Source organism: Rhagoletis zephyria, unplaced genomic scaffold (genome assembly GCF_001687245.7).
Source record: "Rhagoletis zephyria isolate East Lansing unplaced genomic scaffold, Rhagoletis_zephyria_1.1 Rzeph_scaffold_00159, whole genome shotgun sequence".
Taxonomy (NCBI): domain Eukaryota; kingdom Metazoa; phylum Arthropoda; class Insecta; order Diptera; family Tephritidae; genus Rhagoletis; species Rhagoletis zephyria.
The window spans coordinates 298822-322759 of NW_016157243.1; the positions used below are offsets into that span (position 1 = coordinate 298822).

At 35.5% G+C, this 23938-nt stretch overlaps 1 protein-coding gene across 1 annotated transcript in view; it reads left to right on the forward strand.

Moving 5' to 3' along the window:
- The first annotated feature begins 517 nt into the window (after positions 1 to 517).
- Nos (Nitric oxide synthase) overlaps positions 518 to 23938 on the forward strand; it is a 137407-nt gene continuing 113986 nt past the window's right edge. The window contains exons 1-4 of the mRNA XM_017606197.1: positions 518 to 740; positions 9914 to 10050; positions 10917 to 11079; positions 20937 to 21028. Coding sequence (XP_017461686.1) covers positions 594 to 740; positions 9914 to 10050; positions 10917 to 11079; positions 20937 to 21028 — 539 coding nt within the window. The 5' untranslated portion in view covers positions 518 to 593. The remainder of the gene's footprint in view (positions 741 to 9913; positions 10051 to 10916; positions 11080 to 20936; positions 21029 to 23938) is intronic.

Below are 23938 nucleotides of genomic sequence, written 5' to 3' on the forward strand. Positions count from 1 at the left end.
GCTAAGTGAGTGGCGCGTTTCGTCGGCGTTTCGGCAAAATGTCGCACTTTAGTGCGATATTCGAAAATTTGCGATTGGTGGCTGCCAAGCGTATGCCAAGTACGCCAACGCACCAGCAAAAACAGCAGCAACAACAAATACTACAACAACAACAACAACAACAACAGCAACAACAACACACAGCTTGCAATAGCAATGCAATAGCAAACAACGAAATCCAAACGAATCACTCGAACTCGTCGCCGCCAACACCGGAAAAGCGCAACGAATTGGAAAATGGCAAACGGTCCCAAATACACATTAAAGAGCCGCAAGAACAAATGCAACAGCATGCAGCTGCAACACCCATGGTGCCAGGTGGCAGCAACAGCGTCAACAATACACCCAATCGACAGCATTACGCAAAGAGGCAGAGCATTTCGGGGCGCGGCACAGATAGCGCTAAAAATTCGCCAATTCTTGTTGGGCGCAACTCAGTGGTGGGCGGCGGTGGAGGTGGTGCGGGCGTAATTGCGGAAGGTGGCAGTGGCGGCGGCGGCAGCGGTAAGGCACGTGAGCTCTCGCCCACACCGAAGAATCAGGGACAGCGTAAAATGTCGCAGGATTTTCGAGCGCGTGCCGGCAGTTTTATACACGTGGACGAGGAGGGGCGCAGCATACTTATACGCAAGCCAGTACGACTGAAGAATATCGAGGGCAGGCCAGAGGTTTATGATACGTTGCATTGCAAGGCTAAAGAGGTAAGTGAATAGTATATACATATACATATATGTATGTATGCTTATGCGCAATGGAATGTATGTGATCGAGCGTGAAGTAGAGTAATGGGGTAATTGATTACGCTGTGCTGTTCTTAAAAAGTTAATCTTTGACTTTAGCTAATTCAAAGCTTAGTTACAAGCTAAGATTTTGTATGGAAAAGGTAGTGCGACATCTTCATATTTGTTCCCTTTTAAGTATTTCGTTAAGGGAGAAGTAAATATTGATAACACCAAAAAAAAAAAATCGACCGTCGGAAAAATGTTGGTACACTTCTGAGATTTTTCCCAGGGTTTAGATATTTTTTCAATTCTATTTACACGTGTAACAAGTGAAGTGCAATAAATTTTTAATTAACTGAGTACAGGTCGTAGATCCGGTTGTGAAATTAATTTACAAAACTTTGTTTATGTAAATTTTTTGGAATCCTGAAATTCTCAAATTATGCATAAAAAAAGTATTTTTCCGTGGCCCCAAAGACTAAAAAACTTATGGATTTAGTTATTTATTAAAGAATTTTAGAATAAATTGAAAATATGAAAAAATCGGCGTATTTTTGAATTTTTCCCTTGTCTATTGTTGCAGGTTGTGCAAAATTGTATATACAAATTTTTTTCTATTAAATAGTTATGAATTGAAAGTACAGTTTATTCCACGTAAAAATGGGTACTTTTTTACGAATCAATTAAAACCTGGTTATATTCAGGAAACACTCTTTGGAAGTATTGGCTGAAATGAATATGTCTTCCTGAAAATTTTTGAAAAAAAAATTATTGTCTGTTTTTCCACAACATTTTTTCATTTGGATACGTCCTCAAGCTCACTAAAATTGTTAAAAAAAAAACTCCGTTGAAGTGAAAAAGGTCAACAAACTCTATCTAAAAAATGTTGGAACTTTATAATTTACTTAAAAATGTCTTTATGTTTTCTATGTTCTCTGTATATCTATTAAATTCAATCGACTATCTGTTTTATTCCCTATGAAATATTTTTGGGACAATGTAAAAAGATGTTTGTAAAAAGCGCAACCCTTAATATTTAGATTTAGAGGTCGCTTATCTCCGATTTCTATTTTCCATATACATATCGATGGTCCTATGTCTTCAATATAACTTTGTGGCTATACTGGAAGAACTCCATATAGGAGTATTATCCTCAGGATTATGTAGAAGAATATCATATTAACTGAATGAATGCTTTTCAAATTTTTCTCTGTTATTCTCGCTATATTCCTCTGCAAGCTAAGACTTTTCTCAGTGAACTTTAATTACAAACAAATACTTAAATTTCGCAATTGAAAGAAGGCAAATTAACGCTAATACAGGAAATTAATTCTATTGCTGCTACTCTCTAAAAACAATGAAAATTTTAATTACAACAGAATCAGAGTATTTTTAAATAGGCGTGGCGTATACCCATACAAACTGTGTAACTTAGCTGAGAAATGTTTCTAATAAAATAAAAATAAAAAATGAAAATATTATTTGCTGCCTCGGATGTTGAATGCCATTCCTGTTGGCGATACAAAAACCGTCCCATCATCTGTTAACAAACACTGTAATTTTCGCTTTAGCAACTATGGCAACAAAAACCATAACTTTAATTGCATTCAATGCTTGTAGTTGCATCAACAAATTCCGCCTAACTATTTGAACAACAATGGCTAATTAAAGTGTTAACTGACTGTCATCACTGGTTCATGTCTGTTGGCTTGTTTGCATGGTTGGATGGACAAAGTTTTATGCGGGCCAGTATGCCAATTATGTTTATTTGATAATGAACTAATTAGCATTGCAAGTTTACGGAAATAGTTTTCAGAAATTACCACTACGAAGCTATGTATGTAAGTGGGTTGAGAATTTTAAGATTTATTCAAATGTTGAAAGTTAGTCATTTCGGCCTAAAGTTTTCATGTAAACTGAAACGAAATTGCGGTTTTCCTCCTTTTTTCGTCATTTAGGCCAAACCGACTAAAGATTTGAATTAAGAGCATCAAAATACAAAAAAAAATAAAAGTAGGTCTCATAAAAAGTGCAGAAAACTTTTTTTGTGCCGGTTTTTTGTTCTCAATTAATTTTATGTATTTATAGCCAGTTTTAGGCAAGCCATTTAAATGAAAAGTGTGTGTTTTTTTTTATTTAAATTCAATATGAAAACGGACAGAAGAGAAAAAATCCTTTTTTAACTAAATTACTAGTTAAAGCGGAAGTTACTTTCGAAAAATCTTTATCTTCTACAAAAGTTGAGTTTTTTTACCAGCCAACATTTTTTTTTTTGCACTTTTGCATATTCTCATTCAGAAATTTTCATATTTTCACATTCACATTTATGCGATACGCATTGCATTCTGTCCACTTCGCCGCATCTATGTACTTTTACTTACTCACTCATCCAATTCAATTTATGTTACGTATACGCCATGCATGGTGGACTGCTTACATATGTACATACATATGAACACAGAGTATTCATTTCGAGCGCCGACGGTCAATCGATTAAGGGCCGTTTTCTGATGTAACCTTTAACTTTAAAGCTTACTTTATATTTAAAGGTTGGATTAAAAGTAAAGCTATGTCTAAAGTTAAGCATTTCTATTATCAGTTTATGACGTATGTATCTTTCTTGGTTGTAAACCAATTTAAAACGGGTAATAAAATGCTCTACTTTAGGCACAATCTCAAATTTTAATGTAACCTTTAAATATAAAGTGAACTTTAAAGTTACAGGATACTTGAGAAAACGGCCCTTAATCACTCACTGTAAATTATAGGATTTTACGCACTCAAACACAGACACAGACAAACAAGAAAATCAAGTAATGGTTATGAATTTTTATGAAAAGCTGTTGCTGGCGTAGCAGACATTCGGAGTTAACTTCGTGTGAGACATATTTTTACATACATACATATGTACATATATGTGTGCAAAGATACACACATGCACGCAAATTCTCAGATTCAGTAAAGGCAGAAATGCTGTGAATAAAAGCATCACAACTTTACAACTTAATGCCGTTATAAGAATTTCGACAGCACCATGTGGCCCATAGCTGCGCAGCGTTACGCCACATTCAAAGAAGCCATTCACACGATTATTACCTGCGAAACGAGCAATGAAGAACAGCAAAAAAGAAGAAAGAGAGAAAATAAAACTTTCATACAGTCACCGGAGCAAACGTAGGCGGTTGGTTTAAATAAACAACGCGAAAGTGCAGCCAAGGAAGAGAGTCTTACGTCTAGTTGCCGGCAAGGAATCGGCGGAAAAAGGAAAAGGCGGCGCAACTTTTTATTATACTGCAATATTTTTTTTTTGTGCTGCCCTTCTTGCTAAAAAAATATCTACGTGCAGTTCACAGCTGCTGCAGCAAAGGGCGTTCAGTCAACTTTTTAGCCCTTAGCCCTCAACCCTCAGTCGCGGCTGCTGCAACGCTGTCATCATTAATGTCAACTTGTGGCAAATACTATGGCCTGCCAGCGCGCACATGGCGGCACTTAAACTTATTTATTAGCGCTGGCACATTTGTGCGACAGCCGACGAAGGATTTGCAAAGCGCAATCTGTGCGCAACTTAATTAGCAGTGCAAGACATTAAAATGTGCAACAGCCGCAAAAAAAAAACGCCCACGCCGAATGAATGCACCAACACGGCGGTTGAAGGTAATAGACAGGAAGCGATTGTTAATAGACTTGGGTGTACGTTTGTCATGTCGCGCTCTCTCTCTCTCTCTCCCTCTCTCGCTCGCTCTCTTACTCAATTAAGCAATTTGTGGCAACATCAGTGAATCGCTTTTAAAGTCAACTTCCGTTTGCTTCCGTCGCAGTCGCGCGGCTTAATTAAGGCAGCAACGGAAATGACGTTGGTAGTTGAAGAAGACAAGGCGGGTTTCGTGAATCCTGTGTGTATGCGTGGGCGTGCGTTAGATAAATTTATTGTTATATTTTTTACTGTTTTTATGTGGATAGCTTAAATTAAATTGCAAGGAGCGAGTTATCTTACTAGATTACACCCTAATACCTGGGTTCAGTAGCAGTGCTGAGGATATCGTAGTTCTTTAAAAAAAATTTAACAAGCTACGATTTCCTATTTAAACAGCTACCTCCAGATTCCATAGCCTGCCAATTGTTGGACACTCTTGGAAGATGAACTGCAAAGTCTGCTCATTCCTTTTAAATCTCTTGCAAATTTTATTATTGCTCAGAGCTAAATTAAAGACAAAAAAGTGGCGCTTAACAATATTCCCATTAGTACCCTACTTAGTCGCCTAGGATAGCTTACTAGCAGCGTTAAAGAACATCGATGTCCTCTCGGTACGTAAACTGCGTAAGCAGTAAGTTCAACGAGTTTTCGTTTAATTTTTATTTAGTATATTTTTGGCCACATGCATATCTCAATCTCAACGGGAATTCCCCATCTAATTCCCTTTACAACATTTTGTTAAGTTGTGTCTTTCGATCGCCCTCACCTGTAAGCATTTTGCGCTTTTGAAAGTGCGTCTATTTCCGCAGGTTCTTCTGAAGAAATGATGACAGAGCCGAATGAGTGCCTTCATCAAGAAAAGAACATTAAACATCCTTCTGACATAAGAATATATTATATGTAGATTTGGTTGTTTATACTGAGTAAAGGAGTCGTGGATAGCGCCAAGTGATTTATCGTAAGCATTTTTTATGAACCCTCCCCACTTTGAACACATTCAATATCGTCCTTTTGAATGAGACTCTGAGTTAAAGAACCCCTGTACAGGATTTTCCTTAGCCAAGTTGTATTGCTGAAGCTTCCGATTCCAATAGTTTCTCATTTTTATCATCTTTATCCTCGTTTTCCTCACCCGTTTTCTAAAAATGGCAGATCAGGGGTTACAACAAGACTCCCTTCTTTTGGTCCCGCTTAGGGTACAAGCCTGCTTGTAAACGGGAAATATTTTAAAAGGCGATCGCTCATACTTTCCAGATGATTTATGCAGAAGCATCCTTCAAAAATTTATTAATAGAGATAGTGAGGCCTATGAAACTTAATCAAAGGAGGAGGGCTTAGCAAGTATCGGCCAGCAGTACATTGAGGCTAAGAAATGGAGAACAACTTCTGGAAGAATTATATACTTTAAACTTCCTTGCTTGCCTGAATTAGATCTTTCTCACGAAGTTATTTTTAGGTCATTAGAGAGTTAAGTTTCTCATAGGTTATACTCAATTCAGGTGAGATTATTGTTTAGAATTTTTTATTTCAATTAAGTTTTATTTGAACTTAAAATTCCGAATTGTTTTCATTACTCTACACCAATTCCACTCAAGGTGTAAAATTTCTCAGCATACCACAGAATTGGATTCACTTTAAAAATATACATTGCGCATAATTTAGCGTTTTGAATATCAATCAATTTGCATACTGAATAAATAAATATTTATGTGGCACTTATTTAGACTACGCTGCTATTTTAGGCAAGGCAAGCCAGCAAGCAGGCAGTGGCTTCTTGGCCATAAACTTAAATTTGCTAAAATCGAATAAATTTGGTAAGAAATTTTTGGTTATCGGCAAGTGCCACTACAGGGAAAATTGGCAAGAAGTGTACATACATATGTAACTTAAGAATATGAAAGGCCCTTATGATGTGCATGTATGTAGTATGTACATATGTGTGTAGGCCACAAGGCCTTCGCTTTGCATACCGCCTGTTGCAGTCTCACTAGCAACTTTCTGAATTCGATGCAGTTACGGCTTTTTTTTGCATTTTAGCGACGATGTGAGAGAGGTGTAGGGCCTTTCTTTATTAAGGTAACGATATGTGTGTATGTATGTATGTATGCTTGCTTGCCTGCCTGCCAGTCAAAGAGGATGCTTGACGTTTCACAACTGTTGCAACAACTTCCGTTTCCTGTTGCCCTCCATTTACACGCACGTCACACACCGACACGCACAAAGCTATACATTTCACTAGTCCTTGCTGCTCCCCAAGCGGCATCTAGGAAGTGTTTATTTACATAAAGCAATTTGGACAACTTTCTGCTGCCACATCCACATCCACATTGCCAATTTAGTGGCACAATACTACCCATAAGAGGTGCAGCCGCAAGCAGCGTAGGAGCTGCCAACTAATAGCACCGCGGAGATTTTCTTGCCGGTTTGTTGGTTTGTGTTGCCTTTGGTACCGCCGGCGTTGCTTGGTTATGCGACTAGCAGTGCGGTTAGTGGCACAGTTATTAGTGTCAAAGGATGTAAAAACGCACAAGAAAATTTGCGCAAAACCCAGAAGAATGATAGAAAAAGCAATATGAAAGGAAAAGTAAACAAGAAGAATTGTTGAACAGTGTCACGTCTTTCGGCTGCGTCTTACGTTGCGAAAGCGAGGGCAATTGTTGGATCGTGTTAACAAATATGCACCAAGAAACGAAAGCAAAAAAAAAAATAAATTAAAAGTAAGCTGTATCAACAACAACAACTGCAGTTAAATCGACAAGTCAAAATGGAATTTTTGCAGAGGACCGATGAAATTAGAAATAGTAGTATATGGACTTTATTTGCAGTTATTGCCTTATATTTGATGCAAAAAATTTAGTCTTGGCCCTTCCGAATATTGTTCCACGACCAAGCGCCAATTAACTGTGAACTTGTCTCCCATCTTTGAAAAATCGTCTGCCCCAGCCTCTGCTCAACACAGAACCACAATTACTATCATACTTAAAGATTACCATACATATTTTGGTGGAAATAATTTTATGATCCAATTTATTTTTTATTATTTCCTCACTGTTAAACTGCGACTACGGAAACGCAAATAGAAAGTTGTTGCATTACTGCACTTCCGGGTGGACAAACGAGCGCGGCAAAGGCGAGCGAAAACTTTGACATCAAGCGGAGGGTAGTCGGAGGCGTACATAAACGGCGCGAGGTGACAGAGCAAGACCAAGCAAGGGCAAAGGCAAGCAAAGGCAAAAGATGCGCAAATAAAACTTTTGCACTTAAAATGGGAAAAGGGAGTAGTAACTTTGTTGCTTATTAAAATAATATTTTCGTTTATGTATGTATATGTAGGTAAAAGTTTATTTGCGAAGTGCAATAAATGCATAATTTTACCGCTATGCAAATAGTGGAAAACTTTTTCTTACAAAAACTGGGTGTTTATATAAGGAAAATATGGTTATTTTAATTTTAAGAAGCAATGACGTTCATTGCAGGCATTTTCATTGCCAAGTTGAAACTCTTCTTTTTCTACTACCAATAAAAAAGGGTAGGTATTAGATTAGGTGGCAGCCCTGTGATGGGCCCTCATTTAGCCTTTCTTATATTGTCCGTTGTGTTATCACCTAGTTGATTTTTCCTGGAATAGTAACTGAAGGTAATTCAAATGAAGCTGTTAAGAAAGGCGCTAGGTGCCCAAACTAAAGTTCCAGATGCTTTATGTTTAATAGGAAATGCTGGGCGCTTTCTTCGCTACCTTCTAGTTCTATTTTATGGGAGTCACATTCTCTCTGCGTGTTTGACTATGGGCCAGTGGCCCGTTTTTTACAACAACAATTTTAAATATTTCTACCTTTGATCTATTAAGCAGGTCTTGTGTCTTCGTCCTGTTATGGTCAGGCCAGAGTTCCTTGGCTATTTTGCAAGTTATTATAGCTGATCACCTTTGCCTTGCCAGTCTAAGAAACTAACTTCTCTTTGAACGAGTCCGTGGGGCATCCCAGTGCAACGGCCGCGGATTTCTCCAAGTAGGCTCCTGCCTTCTAACGCTATCCGGCTCTGCGAATTTGGAAGGGGAGAGGTTCCTTATAACATACAAGATGTTTTTCCAGCTTACAAGCAAGTCCAACGACCTGCTGCTTATTGAACCTGAAGCAAATGGACTCGGATCGAAACAATGGAAGTACGATTTGACTAGTGTCTGCAAGGAATCTTTGATTAATTTTGTCGACACAACATTATCTTTGTCAACAGGTCAGCTGAGAGGCATTCAATTTCCGTTATCCTGCGCTCTATCAACCGAGTATGAGACCATCTGTCTAGGAGTAGTTCAAAGATTTACACAGAGACTCCTACGACCTCCCTGCCCGAAAAAATGAACTTAAGGATGCTTTGCCTAGCAAATTCATCAGACATGCAGTTTCCTGCAATACCTCTGTGTCCTTGGAAGCAAGTCAGCTTAATTTAGAAATAACCCGATGCAATTGGGTGAGACCTTTGGCATTCTCCGACCAGTTCCGACCGAACCATGAGCGATATAAGAGCCCTGATAGCCGCCTAACCGTAGAATCCCTCATAGAACACAACTTCTCCAAATCTGATCTACAATTTTGATCGATTCGTGAAGAATTTAATTGGACCTATTTATTCAAACTTCAGGGGGATATGTATAGAGAAGGAAACGGGTGGAGTCAGCCTCGGCACACCCTTGAACCGTTTCTTCGGGTACGAAGCATAATTTCCAACGATTGCCGAGTGCTCTTGCATTGGGCTGGAGAAGAAGCAGTGTACTGGCTGGGAGTTTTAGGTAGAGCCTTTTAATTTATATGTTACTGCATAACTTTGGACCACGTCAACAGATTTCGATAATTATTTTTGCATCGGAAAGGGAGTGTCTCAGAGGTGGTCCCATACTAAACTGGTTTAGATCCGATCATTGGACCATATTTTTATATGAGAATTGAAGTCGGTTTTGTTTTTTGCTTCAAAATTACTTGTTTATAATCCTGCTTTGCAAAGTCACTTTCTTTGTTGTGGTTGTTTTGTGTAATGTATTTATATCCTCGCTTTTCACTTATTTCTATGTGTGTGGAGAGGCACATTCAATTATGCCTGAGTATGAGTTTTCCACAGTCTGCTATTTAGCGATATTGATTATTTTTCCTTTATCCTTCGTCCCAACAAGTTATAACAACACCGACACAATGCGGTTTAATTGGCAATTTTTGAGGTGGAAAAGAAATTCGTTGAAAAGATAATTTCTGTTTGTAAGATAAAGGTTATTGCGAAAGAACATTTTTTCCAAAATTGTTTTAGACTTTGGCAGAGCGTGAGACTGATGAACACTTTGTTGGAATATATGAACTTAGGTAGTACATCTGCTCCTAAATCATTACCAACTTTATTAAATTTTCTTTCCTAATAAAAGCATCGTTTATTAAATTTTCACTATTAAATATTTTCAACTATTTCTTTTCAGTCATTATCCTGTTCGAAGGCGACATGCATGAGCAGCGTTATGGCGCTTGGGACGGCGCCAGTAGAAGCGCGCAAACCCGATGTGGTATTGGAACATGCCAAGGATTTTTTGGACCAATATTTCACATCGATAAAGAGGTAGGCTGCGGTAATACGAGCGTAAATTAATACTGAGTAGTTAAGAAAATTTTTTATAAGTCTTTCAAATCTATAAGCCTATAAGTAGAAAAATTATGTTGGAATCGCCGATCAGCTTAAGATTAGACACATAGGGCCAATTTCACAGTGCGTAGTTAACTCCGAATCGACAGTTAACTAGAGATTTTCAGTACAAAAATCTGTAGTTAACTCCCGATTCCGAGTTAACTACGCATTGTGAAATTGGCCCATAGATAAATGCACGGGCTAGTCAGAACAAGAGACACTGCGACCTGGAAAGTTTCTTGTATAATTAATTAATCCTAAAATGGCCTTGGTAGTCGAATTCCTTATTTCTAAGGTTTTGGTCAATGAAGCTTTAAAGCAAGTTAATCTTTGTTTAGCCAAGGCTGGAAATTCACAAAAAAATTGTTCGTAAGCTTCCTCGTCCTCAAGGCATTCCCACCCTCTGGCCCTGAAAGAATACTGAAACGAATAGAAGTGTGGAACAACAAGGGATTTTGACAATGTGATGAACCCACAAACTACAACAACAACAAAAACAAAATTCCCAAATCCCTTTTCGCTAAGACATTTCTTCAGATTTGAAAATAGGAAATGGTCAGAGGGATAGATTAGCAGGTTGTCAAATAAAAATAAAATAACACAGCTTGCTAAAAAAGGGCAGTGAGGCAGTGATCTACTAACATATGGTAGATGTTAGTTGATATTAGTTTAAGGTACTTGTATACACTACGATCAGACGAGAGAGAGATTGCCACGTGATACTTATTTCGAGCTCCGTCTACATTCATACTTTCATTTTTACAATATTTATAAATTTTTACCATTTTATTAATTTTCAGGGCTTCAAGTGTGGCTCATGAAACGCGCTGGAAACAGGTGCGCCAGAGTATCGAATCCAATGGCTCTTATCAACTTACCGAAACAGAATTGATTTATGGCGCGAAATTGGCCTGGCGCAACTCATCGCGATGCATTGGCCGCATACAATGGTCTAAATTGCAGGTAAAAGCAAAAATTCATCAAAATTCATTTATATTAGATGTCACTAAAATATTTAAAATCTTTACGAGCGTTTTTTTATTATGCGTTTACAAATTTTTGTTACGAGAGCATTTATTTAGTGTCGGTGACATTAAACAAATTCATAATTAAATTATTTGATGAATGAAAACTGGTAGGCGATTCGTAGCAGATGGGCGAGGTGAAGTGTTTGACATGTTAACACGCAAAGCTGACAAAACACAGAAGTTGAATGTAAACACAGATACGCAAGCATTTAAAATACGCGCCGCCGAGCAGCAGCCGTTTGCGGCCATTGATAACTGAATGAAAAATTTCATTAAAAAGTTTACTTTCTGTATGTGCAACTAGTTATTTCGCGCTTCAAAGCCAGCGGCAGTGTACTCGAAATAAATGAGTTGTGTATAAATGCATAAATATTTAGACCACTGCTGCCAAAAGTTTAGAATATACCAACATTCGTCATTTATACATTAGGATGCACCTGCATCTATATAAAAAATATTAAAAATTATTTATTTTATTTTAAGATTTTCGCAAAAACATTTTACAGAGATATTAAGATTTACGTGATTTGAAGATATCTCCAAAAATCTCATTATTTTGATTCCGTTGATAAAGTGTTCAAACATTTTTATGCAAACCTTTTAAGTTTCAACTCTCCAGTATCTCAGGCTATTTTTTGGGGAAACAATTTTTTAAAACTAGTTTTATTTATAAAAAATTTAATTCTTGGAGATCTTTTCAATCGGTCGTAAATCTTAATGTTTTTCCGAAATATTTTGGCTTCCGCCTTTAAATAAATAAATACATTTTATAATTCGGTGGAAAAACCGCGACTTTTTTTTTTTTGAGGAGGCACGCTAATATACATATTTATGTATGTTCGTATATATGTTTGATTGTGGACTTAGATGCCAGCGTATTTGATTTATGTATCTCCGTTTATGCTTTGTACACAGTTCGTCAAGCTTTTGTATGTCTGTTTGCTTTTGTAAACATAAACTATAAACTTGGACAAAAAGTTTGGTCAATTTTGTTCTTGTTTCAAAGTCGGGAAAAATTCGTACAATAAATTGTTGTAGAAAAAATGCAACAAATATATGTATGTATGTAAAATTATATTAAACGCATGGAATTGAAAACAGAAACCAAGCATGAAATGAAATGCAAAAGTTTAAATTTACTTAAATATTCAAAAATCTCTCGCTCCGGAAGCAAACTCTGCAAGAAAATGCTCTAAAGCTCCCTTTTATGTATGCATGTAAATACATATATGTATGTATGTGTGTAATTAGGATTTTTAGAGAAAGGGATAATCTTTGTGTCAAAAAAATTAAATTGTAGAAGGTATCACAGCCAAGATAGCAAGATAAGAAAAACTCGGTCCGTACAACATTTTTTCTCTGTGGGTTTCAATTGAAAACAAGCGCATAATAGCTGGGACATCCTCGACTTTTCGGAATACAAGCTTTAAAAAGCTTATGGTTTGGTATGATGAAGAGCGGGTTAGGGCCACAAATCCTCTAGCAGCGCGTTCAGCGGTTGGAGCGGACTCAGCTCTGTTGGCATTTTAAGTGAAGAGTTTCTTCAAATGCATAATGCTTTCGAGGTTGTTCCAGCGTGTGCGTGTCTGCTTTAGTCTCCAGTTTTGGTATTTTCTGCTTTGAAAGCCCTTTCCTAAACCAAATCAGTGTACTGTGGTCTGTCATATTTTCTTAAGCACCCTTCATACGCTAACATTTAAATTAATGTTCCTCTACCAGAGGAGTGGATTAGGGTCGGGTTTACATGCAAGTCCGTGTACCTGGTTTATTTTCCGCATTGCTGTTTTGCTATCTTGTTATAAGGATTCTTTTTTGTCTTTTTTGTAGCCGTGATTTTAAAAATGTATGAAAAACCCAAGATATTGGACTTCATCCTCTAAGGGAATCTCACTGCCATTGATTTTAATTGAAGGAAACTTTACGTTGAGCGGAAATATAACGGTCTTGTTTGGGTTAAACGACAGCCGTTCTTGCCAAGAGCCAGTTTAAAAGTGATCATCATAGAGCATCCTGCATCAAGTCCGTAAAGGTCCTTTCGTGTTTAACTTTGGTAATTACGGATATCTCACCCATAAAGCCTTTTGCATTGAGAGTCTGAAAGAGGTCATAAACTAGTATAGCGAAAGTATGGGAGATAAGACTCTTTATAACAACGCATGACGAGCTCTACATAGCCTAGTTCTGCTATGATCCGCTGTTGGCTCAACACATTGTGAGCTTGTGCCCTTTTTTGAAAGCACTAGTTCTAGTGTCTTTAAGTGCGTAGTCCTAAACTTTGTGCAAAACTCGCGAAAATTCAGCAAATTTTCAATCAAAATTTGAACTTTTTAATCAAAATTTTCAGAATTTTTTTGAGTATGCAGTTTTGCAGCCCATAAAATTCTAGTAAAATAAATTCAAGTTCGGAGCTAGTCAAAAATCGCATTGATTTTTGAGATTTTTTTTTGTTGAAGATGTTTTGCATTTTTTTATATAAAGTATTTTCGAAAAAAAAAAATTTTTGTATGTAACTGACTGCGCGAAAAAAATGTCAAAAATCAGCGGTAATTTCTAGCTACTTAAAACTTGTACTTTATTATAATAGAATTGATTGGGCTAAAGTTTAAAATTTGCACGAAAATTTGCTGAATTTGCGCAAGTTTTGCACAAAGTTTAGAAATTGCATTTTTATGCTTTTTGTTGTGGAATGAACCATATTTTTATATAAAATTGGGGGAAAAATATTATAATAACAATTGTTGGATATATTGTGAAAAATTTGCTGTGCCAATACTTTGTTTCGGCAGTGTATGTATGTATGTCAAGATGCCAACGTCCGTAGCACTGATTTCATAATAGATTTTTAAGCAAGACAACTGAAAGCAAAACACACATTCGACATTCGTCTGGCCGGTTAAGCATTTTCCTTTTCCTTTATCATTCTGTTATTATATTTTCCTCTTTTCCTCCTTTACTCCCCATTACACACTACCTAGTCGCGACCATCGTTTCGTATTTCTGTGTACATTGACACCTTTTTCAATTATTCCACTCGGCTGAATCAACACGCAGTCTCAATTTCAAGTGAATTTCATGGCTATTTCCGATTCATATTTAACAGGTAGTTGATGAAAAGTTGAAAATAAAAAAAGCTGTTATTAACACGTCGGCATCTATTGGAATATATCTACACTGAGAGAAAAAATTTAGAATAAAAAGAACGTACCAAGTTTGAAAAAAGTACGTATATGAAAGAGCACCAAACCAACTCGTAACAAATTTTTGTATTTAGTATGGATATATTCAATTCAAATACGTCCATATTAAAATGAGCCGTTTTGCACTTCACGGATTCTTTTTCAAGATTAAGATACCAAAAAAATATGTATTTCTATGCTGCCTGCTATGGGACTAGAACCCTGATCCTCTGGAAATTGGCAAATTTGGCAAGCATCTTTGCGCACACAGCTACAGCCAGACATGTAAATGTGTGTTTCAAATGATGATCAAACAAAAAATATTAATTTTTACTATGCATTATTTCCCTTAGTGAATTCATAACGTTTTTCTTAATATTGCAACGCGTTTTTTCACTCAGTGTATGTACATATGTTATTATGGCTGTTTCTCATCTCTGTGTGTATGTATTGTTGACAGTTTTTTGCACTGTATAAAATAAAGGAAAATGGCGACCGTCTCCAAAGGGTTAAAGTCAGACACAACAATGTTTTGAGTTTCAAGTGGCCACTCTATTACTTCTTGGCCATACGAATTTTACACCTACTTCTACTTTTTCCTAACTTTACAAATTTTGATGCCTCAAGTGGTGAAAGTTTTCGCCCACTTTGTCGCCTAGATAGCACATATACATTCATTTGTATGTTAGAAATTCCTTTTTTTCATACCTGCCTTAAGCGGTTTGTGATTAGACTCTTATTTACTTGAGTATATTCACTTGCGCTTGAAGTGATTTCCTTAATTAAGTTCACACTTGAGCTAAATTTAAAGTGTGTCCTTGCTGATGGTGTTTAGAGCAACATTTACTACTGTTTTTTGTTTTTTTGTTTTTATTCGAGTGGTCTGTGCTTCATCCCGCTTCACTTATACTCGTTCTTATACTCTAAAGTGTGGTCACTCGAAAATCATGGCGTGAAATTGAAATTTTAATCTCATAAATAGGCAAGCATGTCTGCATGAGTACCTTACTAATAAACACGCAAACGGGTTCATAAATAATTTAATGACGAGAAATAGTCTCAATATTTTTATTGCAATCATTTTAACATCAATATTTTGAGCATTTTTTTTAATGGATATAAGCATTATTACTTTATACATTCATAAAATATGGGCTTCCCTGAATACTTATGTGTAAAATGCAAATTGCAGCATAACTGCTTTTTATCAAATTAATTTTGCTTAAAATTTTGTATATATACATACATAAATTCATTTCCGACCACTTGTTGCTCGAATTCTAGCAGATTGTACGACCGCAAAATTAAAATTTTATTCAAATATGCAATGAGGTGCTTATGCATGTATATACTTTAGGGTGGTACAAAAATGCATGTGAAAAAGTAAAGTCGGAATCTGTATGCTCTCACCCCCTTGGATTGTTCTATACCGAAAAAATATACCCATATTTCTTATTTTTATTTTAAAATAAAAAAATATTCAGAGGTCGCTCAAAGCGCCCAAATTTTCCATGGGGAAAACACAAACTTTTCGTAGAAATGGTATAGAATTCTTAAAAATCTATATTTTTCTATCGGATAGCTCGGTTTCTCTGTAACAGATTCCCAATACTAATAGACTTTCAATAATAATACTCAGTTGTTTATTTAACCATTTTTATCGAAACTGTAATTTATAGGTCCGCCAAAAACCCATAAACACCTTGAAAAATTCAATGGTGGGAACAATCAAAAATCGCTAGTATAAAAAAATGGTTAAATAAACAATTGGGTATTATTATTGAAAGTCTCCTGAAGATAACCAGAGTTTTCCGATCAAAAAAGTAAATGACACAACTATACAAATTCTAGCAATATAAACAAAAGTTTGGGTTGTATGTTAAATTTGCTCCTTTTGTAATTGAAAGTTTCCTAATGAAAAATATTCCGACGAATTGATAACCTTCTACTTTTTTTGAAGTCGATTAAAAATATTTTTATTCAACGGAGTTGTAGTAGGCAGAAAAGCCCACTTTCACTCACTAAGACATACATGCGTGATAAATAATGTAATGTATTTCTTATGAGTTCTCGATTATAATACTGCTAACTAGGTAATCAGCATTGTAATGTATTCAAAAAGTTCCACAAATTTTATATTAAAACACATTCATTTCTCGATACTAGGTAATGCAAAATTGAATGCCCCACTTTTCTTAGGATTGCATTTTTGAATGTGAAAAGGGTTGTTTTACTGATTATTTTTTGCGATTACTATACATTGCATTTTTCCACTGGGTAATAATTTTCATTCCGGACGCGTCTTGAACACAGCCAACATCGAAATTTCTTCCAAACCTTTTCTTTTATGACTCGTTATCAAAGTGTGATATGTTGGTCTTGCATGCCATGGCGTATGGGCGACAACAATGTCTGGGATCTCTATCAACTGTGTAGTACTTAAAAACAACTTTTTCACGTGCAGCTGTCCTTTGGAGCGTCCAATTGAAACAGATCCAATTGTGTGAATGAGATAAATAACGGGGAATTACATATGTATGTGTCCTTCCCAGCCTACCACAATTTCACTGAGTAAATTGCATGTCACTACATAGAGAGAACTCCTGAATTTTAAGTTTTAGTCTTGGAGCCGTCGCTATTGTTTCCGAGTTCCCCAAGGCGGTGTATGGATTCCTCCATTGCTTCTATGTAAAAAAAAAAAATAGCGACGCACCTTCCTCCAAAATTGCGTGTCAGTTTGTAATATGTAGGTGGCCCAAAACATTCTTGCATAATTCTAAACATATCTCTCTTCCCGGACCTCATAAATACATCACATTTCCGATCACGAACAACAAAGCATTTAGAACCGCTCCCGACCTTGTACGCATAGTCTTACGCCGATCGGTCTGACTACAGTTGGTTATGTAACTAAGCTAACTAGGTAGCATTACCGGTACCGGAGCCCAAGCCTAACTTAAGGTTCTCCGACTCTGTCCGAAAATTTTCAGCGCACTATTTAACTTCAGCAAGACATGAGCTTTCAGATAGCAGATAGAGTCAAAAGTAGTGTCATTATCTTCAGCAAAGATTCCCGTTGGGGGAGAAAAAATACATAGAGTAAAAGGATGTCAAGCGTTTTAAATTTTGCACAGTTTTGCTTTTAACATTTTTGTATCTACTTAAGATTGCAACTCGGTGGCGATATTTCTCCCGAAATTTTCTACCTTCGTTTTTTTTTAGTTGTAACTCAAATATTCGTACAGATCACAGTTTGGGGGGCAGTGCACTAATTTTTGAGTACACTAGGCATTTCACTAGCAGTAAACATATTGGAAGAAATCATATTTTTCACTATTTGTCACCCGCTTAGTGGAAAATTTGTGCACTACCACAAAAAACTGTGATAGTGGTATTTTGTTTCACTATAATTAAATTAAATAAAATAAAATTATAATATGCTATAAACTGGTAACTCAGTCTTTCAATTTAATGCAATGTTTCTGTGTTCCATTAACATTAGTGTTGGATTTTTTTCCACTATCAATTTTAAAGAAAAAAAAAATTGTTCACTATTTGATGGATAATTTTAGTGAAACAATTGTATTTCACTATCACTAATGTATAGTGAGGCCGATATATTACAATTCAACACTAAACATCAAGAGTAGTGGTGAAAAATGTTGCACTATCACTAGCTACTAGTGTACACTGAAACTCTCGTACAGAATCTTTTTTTTAAAGGAAAGTGAAACTGCACAAAGTTAATTTTTGTTATGAATTTTGAAATTCACAGCACAGCAGTCAATCGGTAAGATGCAGACGCAAAAAAAAGCATGCCGTGTGAATGTCAAATAAATTGTCGACAGGTGGTAAAGGAAAACATCAAAAGCAACGTAGAAATTGAAATGAATTCACAGCATCATCTTGCAGTAATAATAATAATAATAATAAAAATAATAACGTTAGTACGTAAGGTGGCGTCGATTTGCAAAGCAAGTCGCGTTTGTTGTAAGTCAATTAAATGTGGCCGTAGCAGGCAGCGTACATATATGCACACTAGGGTGGTCCAAAATAAGTAAGGTCGGTGTTTTAATGCCTTCACCCCAAAAATCACAGTAAGAGGGCTCATAAACAATCTTTAGTATTACAAAATCGTAAAATAAATAATTGGGTTTTATTACTGGAAATCTCTTGAAGAGAAATATATTGAAATACTATTTTTCCTATATAAAATACATAAAAAACTTTGAATACTTTTAGCGATCTCTAAATATTTTTGGATTTCGACATAAAAAAAAACAGTGGTACGTATATTTTTTCATTAGGGGGTGAGAGTGTTAAAATTCCGATTTTTCCCACATGCATTTTGGAACCACCCTAATGTACATACATACATTGATACATGCAGATCTCTTCCGCATAAGCAAGAGTGTAAGTGTGTATGAATAATTTCGGTATGAAATAAAAGATTTGGCACGAATTACACGGAAAATTCACACCTATGTACAGTTACACCCAAATGTAAATGTATGCAGAGCTGCAAATGTAAAAAAAAAATAAAATATACGGCGACATGAAAACAGGAGTTGGAGGGACAAATATGAAAAATATATATAAAAAAAAACAGCGCAAGAGAGTGGGCCTCAAATTATCACTCGAAGTGTTGGAGCGTTGATCCAGAGGCGACCGGGGTAAGGTAGTTACTGTTTTCAAATGCTGAAACAGCGAAATGGATATACATACAAACATTCATATTTATGCAAACGAATAAATCTGTATGTTTTTACGAATAAAATTTTATTTGAATTTCAAATACATTGCGCTGTATCCGAGGCCGGGATGAGTTTCTGCTGTCTGAACTACACAGTATGTACATATATTTACGAAAAAGAGACGAAAATTGAATTTATTTTGTATCTACATACATACATACGCACATATATAGGTGCATTAGACCTTACAAGCAAACCAAAAAGTCCGCTGACTCTATAGACTTCTTGTAAGCGATTTCGAAAAACATTTTTTTTTACCGAACCTAGGGGTTGCCTTTTTAAATTTTCCGGTGACACCTAGGAGTACAATAAATAGTCCCCAAATGGGGAAAAATTTATTGAATAAAGATAAAAGTTCATATACAATACGTACATAGGTGTTTGTTTGTAGCTGAATACGAATATGGGGATCCCTGGATTCTTCAAAGTCATCTAGAAAGAATTGTACCGCATTTTCAAGTTTATTCAATGAATTTCTCCCTACTTGACATTCGAGACTAAAAGACCTCGGATTCGCAATCAGCGCGTCTAAAAACAGAGGGAAACTTTTGTTTTGTAAACATGTTGATAATAAAAAAAAAAATAAAAAAAAAAATAAAAATAAAAAAAAAAATTATACGATCATTCAGTTTTTTGTGACTTCAAATTGTTGATCGAAATGAAATATAAATTATTTTAAAATCCAGTTTTTATTTTAAACCCCGCTATGCATGAAAATACGCAAACCCACACATTTACAGTTACTCACAGAAGTATTCGTTAAATTTTTCCGTTAATTTTCATTTAAAATATAGCTCGTTCCACAACCTCAAACATTTAAATCAATGTTGCAATATTTCTACGAAATTCGCAAAAATTCAGCGAATTAAAAAAAATGCCCATCGAAATTTGAAGTATTTTAAAATAGATTTTCTTCATGCGTTATATTGAAAAAATGTACTAAACTGTACTGAAATTAAATGTGCTATAAAACTGCGTACTACAAATTCTGAAAAATTTGATTAAAAAGTTTAAAATTTTGATTAGCATTTTTTGAAATTCGTTGAATTTTTGCGAATTTTGCTGAAAGACTGCAACATTGTTTGATTTATATGTTTTGGTTTATACTTCTGTGGCTAACTGTACATACATATATACTTTGGCTTCAAGCTATATGCTGGCATAATAAAAATGTGGCAACAACAACAACTGGTAAAACAAATGTGCATTGCCTTGGCAGCCTTGAAAGTGGCTGAATGAAGGTAGTTACCAAAGCAGGGAAGAGCTTTGAACTAAGGCAAGGAAGAGCTACTGATGCAGCCGTACACATGTGCACTTACATATGCACATACGAAAAATAAGAATTTTTGCCCAAAAGCGTAAGACAAAAGTTACTACGAGTAGGAGGTGTGTGTGGGCTAAATTCGCCACTACACTCTAGGTGTTGGGAAAATTGAATTATGGCACAATGGAAAAGGATAAAAATAGTTGACCTTCAAGCGTGGCGCAACTAGCAAAAAAAAAATAAATATATGATAAATTGAGGCAACAAAATAAAACTAGAAACAAGTACTACAATCTTTATATTTAGCTGTGTATGTAGGTATGTATTTGTTCTGAGTTGACATCGAACAACCCGAATAAGGGGTGAATTGCATTACTATTTTCGGACCGCAATCAAATTAAATATATGTATTTCAACATTCTAATTCCATTTTCAGAACTTTATATGAGCTAGCCAATATTCTTGATTAGATTGCAACAAATGCCCAAACAACTTTCTACTCACATCCCCCTCTGGGACTTTAATCTAACTTTCTCTTTCAGCACATTCATCTTTTTAATATATTTTCCGATGTTTATATATTTTTTTCTACTTTAAGGTATTCGATTGCCGTTATGTCACCACAACGAGCGGTATGTTCGAAGCCATTTGCAATCACATTAAATATGCAACTAACAAAGGAAATCTCAGGTGAGCCAGCTAGCCCAACAACCAACCAAACAAATATGTAAATAAATATTAGTATTATCCGTTATTATTGTTTTTTGTTCGATTTTACTTGGTTTGCTCTCTTTCGTTGCACAATAGACTGTCTGCACAATGCTTATGGAATTTAAAGCTTATACGACTAGACAGCTTTTGTTATCATCTTTCTGAGGCTTCATCGGAATTTGCTTTGGTTTTGGGTGGATTACGTTGAGCGTCGATTATGATTTTTGCATTTTTATGGCTTTGATTTGAAGTTTTGGCAAGCGAAATTTTGCTTTCGGATGGTACTTAGTTAGATTCAAATATGTAAGCGAAGTTTTTGAGCTCCTCTGGGTTTTTGAATAAACACAAATGTACAATAGTGTGTGTTAAACAAATAGTATTCAGGCGAAGCAAAAGCACATACGAACCGACAATGCAAGTGTAGAGTTGATAGATACTTGTAGTTAGATATGTAGCTATATTAAAGATGTAAGCACTGCGGCCTATAAAGTCTAGAGTTAGGAACCATTGTTTTTCGAATAGTAAGAGACGTTAGATTTAGCTGTTCTTACAGGGTGTGGAGAAAAATAGTTAGATTCCTGCCTTTTCCTTATTCAACAGCGGCCAAAATGACCTTGAGATCTCGTAATCCACACGCCATTTATTTATTCATTCAACCTTTGTTGAAGTACATTCACCAAACGGTGGTTGTGTAGAGTTGTCTGCCTTGTTTACTAACATTGCATAGCGAGACCTGTCTATCTCATCAGCTAGTTTGCTTCGTTCTATTTTGCCAATTTCATCTACCCAAAAAATAGCCACGCTGAGATTTTTCAATGGTGACAATGCAGCCCGGCCCCTCGCTCTCGAATAATATTTTTACTACGATGCGACAGTTTTGCCAATCTGCTGTGTGAAATGAAATCTTTTTAACAGCAGTAAAGTTTTGACAACCGCAGAATAAAATATTACAAATTGAAGTGAAATGAATGTGTTAAGAAAACGTCTACCATCATTAATTGCAATTCATAAATTTAAGCTTTTAATCAATTTAATTTTTATCAATTAAACTAATTACATATTATTCTTAATTAACTAAAAAGTACTTGATCTTTAATACCACTGGATTACAAATTTTATTTTTTTGACGTAGAATACGTCTTACCTTAAGGTATGGGGGCTATGTTCAAATGTTGTAGTTGTAATTTTTAGAGCTTCACAAAAACGCTTATTGCACGAGAACTAATAAAGCGATTTCAAAGAAAAGTGTGGCGTTTCAAAGATAAAATTCCAAACCTGTCGACAGATTCATTTTTGTAAATAACCAATTCGGTTTCTGTCGTAAAAACAACGGTAAACATTGCCTTATTTTGGGGTCAATTTTGAGCCTTTAAAGTGCTCTAGCAACTTATTGTTGGCATATATAACTTTCATTTTCGGGATATAGGTTCTTTGGAGCAGTAGAAATATTATCGGGTACAAATTTTATATAAATTTAACAAATATTGAGCATTTTAAGGCAAAAAATTGTTGAAAAAATTTGCAAATTTTTTTCATTACCAAAATGCTCGAAAACCGCTCGAATGATTTTGTTTTTGTTTTCTTTAATCAAAAATTCAAGAGTTTTCCTTTCGTTTGGTATATGGGAAGTATTGGTTGATATCTTCTATATATGTTTATTTTATTCAAATATATGGGCATAAATGATTTTCCATACAAAATCACCTCGTCATCATTTTACAAACACGTGCATGGAAGTGTGGGAACCCCGCAAACATATTCTGAGCGTTCAGAATATATGAGTCCGAAAGGTGTCCTAGGTAGGTAAGAAATATGAGTTTCAAAAACAAAAAATTTTTTACTCTTATATGAATCTTTTAGGATTCATATATGAGCCAAGTTATGAGCCAGCACCTTGTGCCAATATAAAAAGAATAAGGATTTGAAATTTATATCTAAACTTGTTTATACAGAAATTGAAAATAATTAGAAAACAAAAAATGACAAAATTTAGCTTCAGCTGCTGCTATTGAATGCATATTGGAATGTGTATATGCATGTAAGTATGTATGTATGTTATTTGCAAGGACTTTTTGCGGATTGCCTTTGCAAATATAGTGAGTTGAATAAGACTCAAAGAGCAACCTAAAATAAGAGTCCGAATGTAGCAATTTATGAGGCCGATAAGGGTCTCAAAAAGAGTCATATATGAGGCCAAAACTTGTTTTAAAAGAGTCCAAAATGAGCCGTATATGAGGCCAAAAAGAGTCCAATATGACTCATATTGTGGCTCATTTGATGTATGAATTTAAGCTCATATAAGTCGACATTCGTAGGAAGGGAAACACACTCATATCGGACTCTTAAATGAGCTCATTATGAGCGTAATTGCTCCGAAATAGGACTCCTTAAAGACTCATTTATGACTCCAAATGTTTGCTGGGAAGGAGACAAAAAGTATGTATGTGTCCGTAAGTACATATTTCGGGGTTTATCGGTATAATAATCGATACTTTGTCGGTTTTATTACCGATGTTTTTATCGATTTTGCTATCGAAATTTTTATCGATAATGTTATTGGTTTTGCTATCGATATTTTCGGAACTTATCGATATAATGATCGGTATTTTTTCGATTTTGTTATCGATATTTTTTCTCGATTTTGTTATAGATATTTTGTTGACTTTGTTGTCGATTTTGTTATCGACACTGTAATCGATTTTATGATAGATTATTTATCGATTTTGTTATCGATATTTTTATCGATTTTGTTATCGATTTTATTACCGATATTTTTATAGATTTTGTTGTCGGTATTTTAATCGATTTTGTAATCGATATTTTTACCGGTTTTGTCATCGATATTTTTATTGATTTTGTTTACGATTTAGCTATCGATATTATTATTGC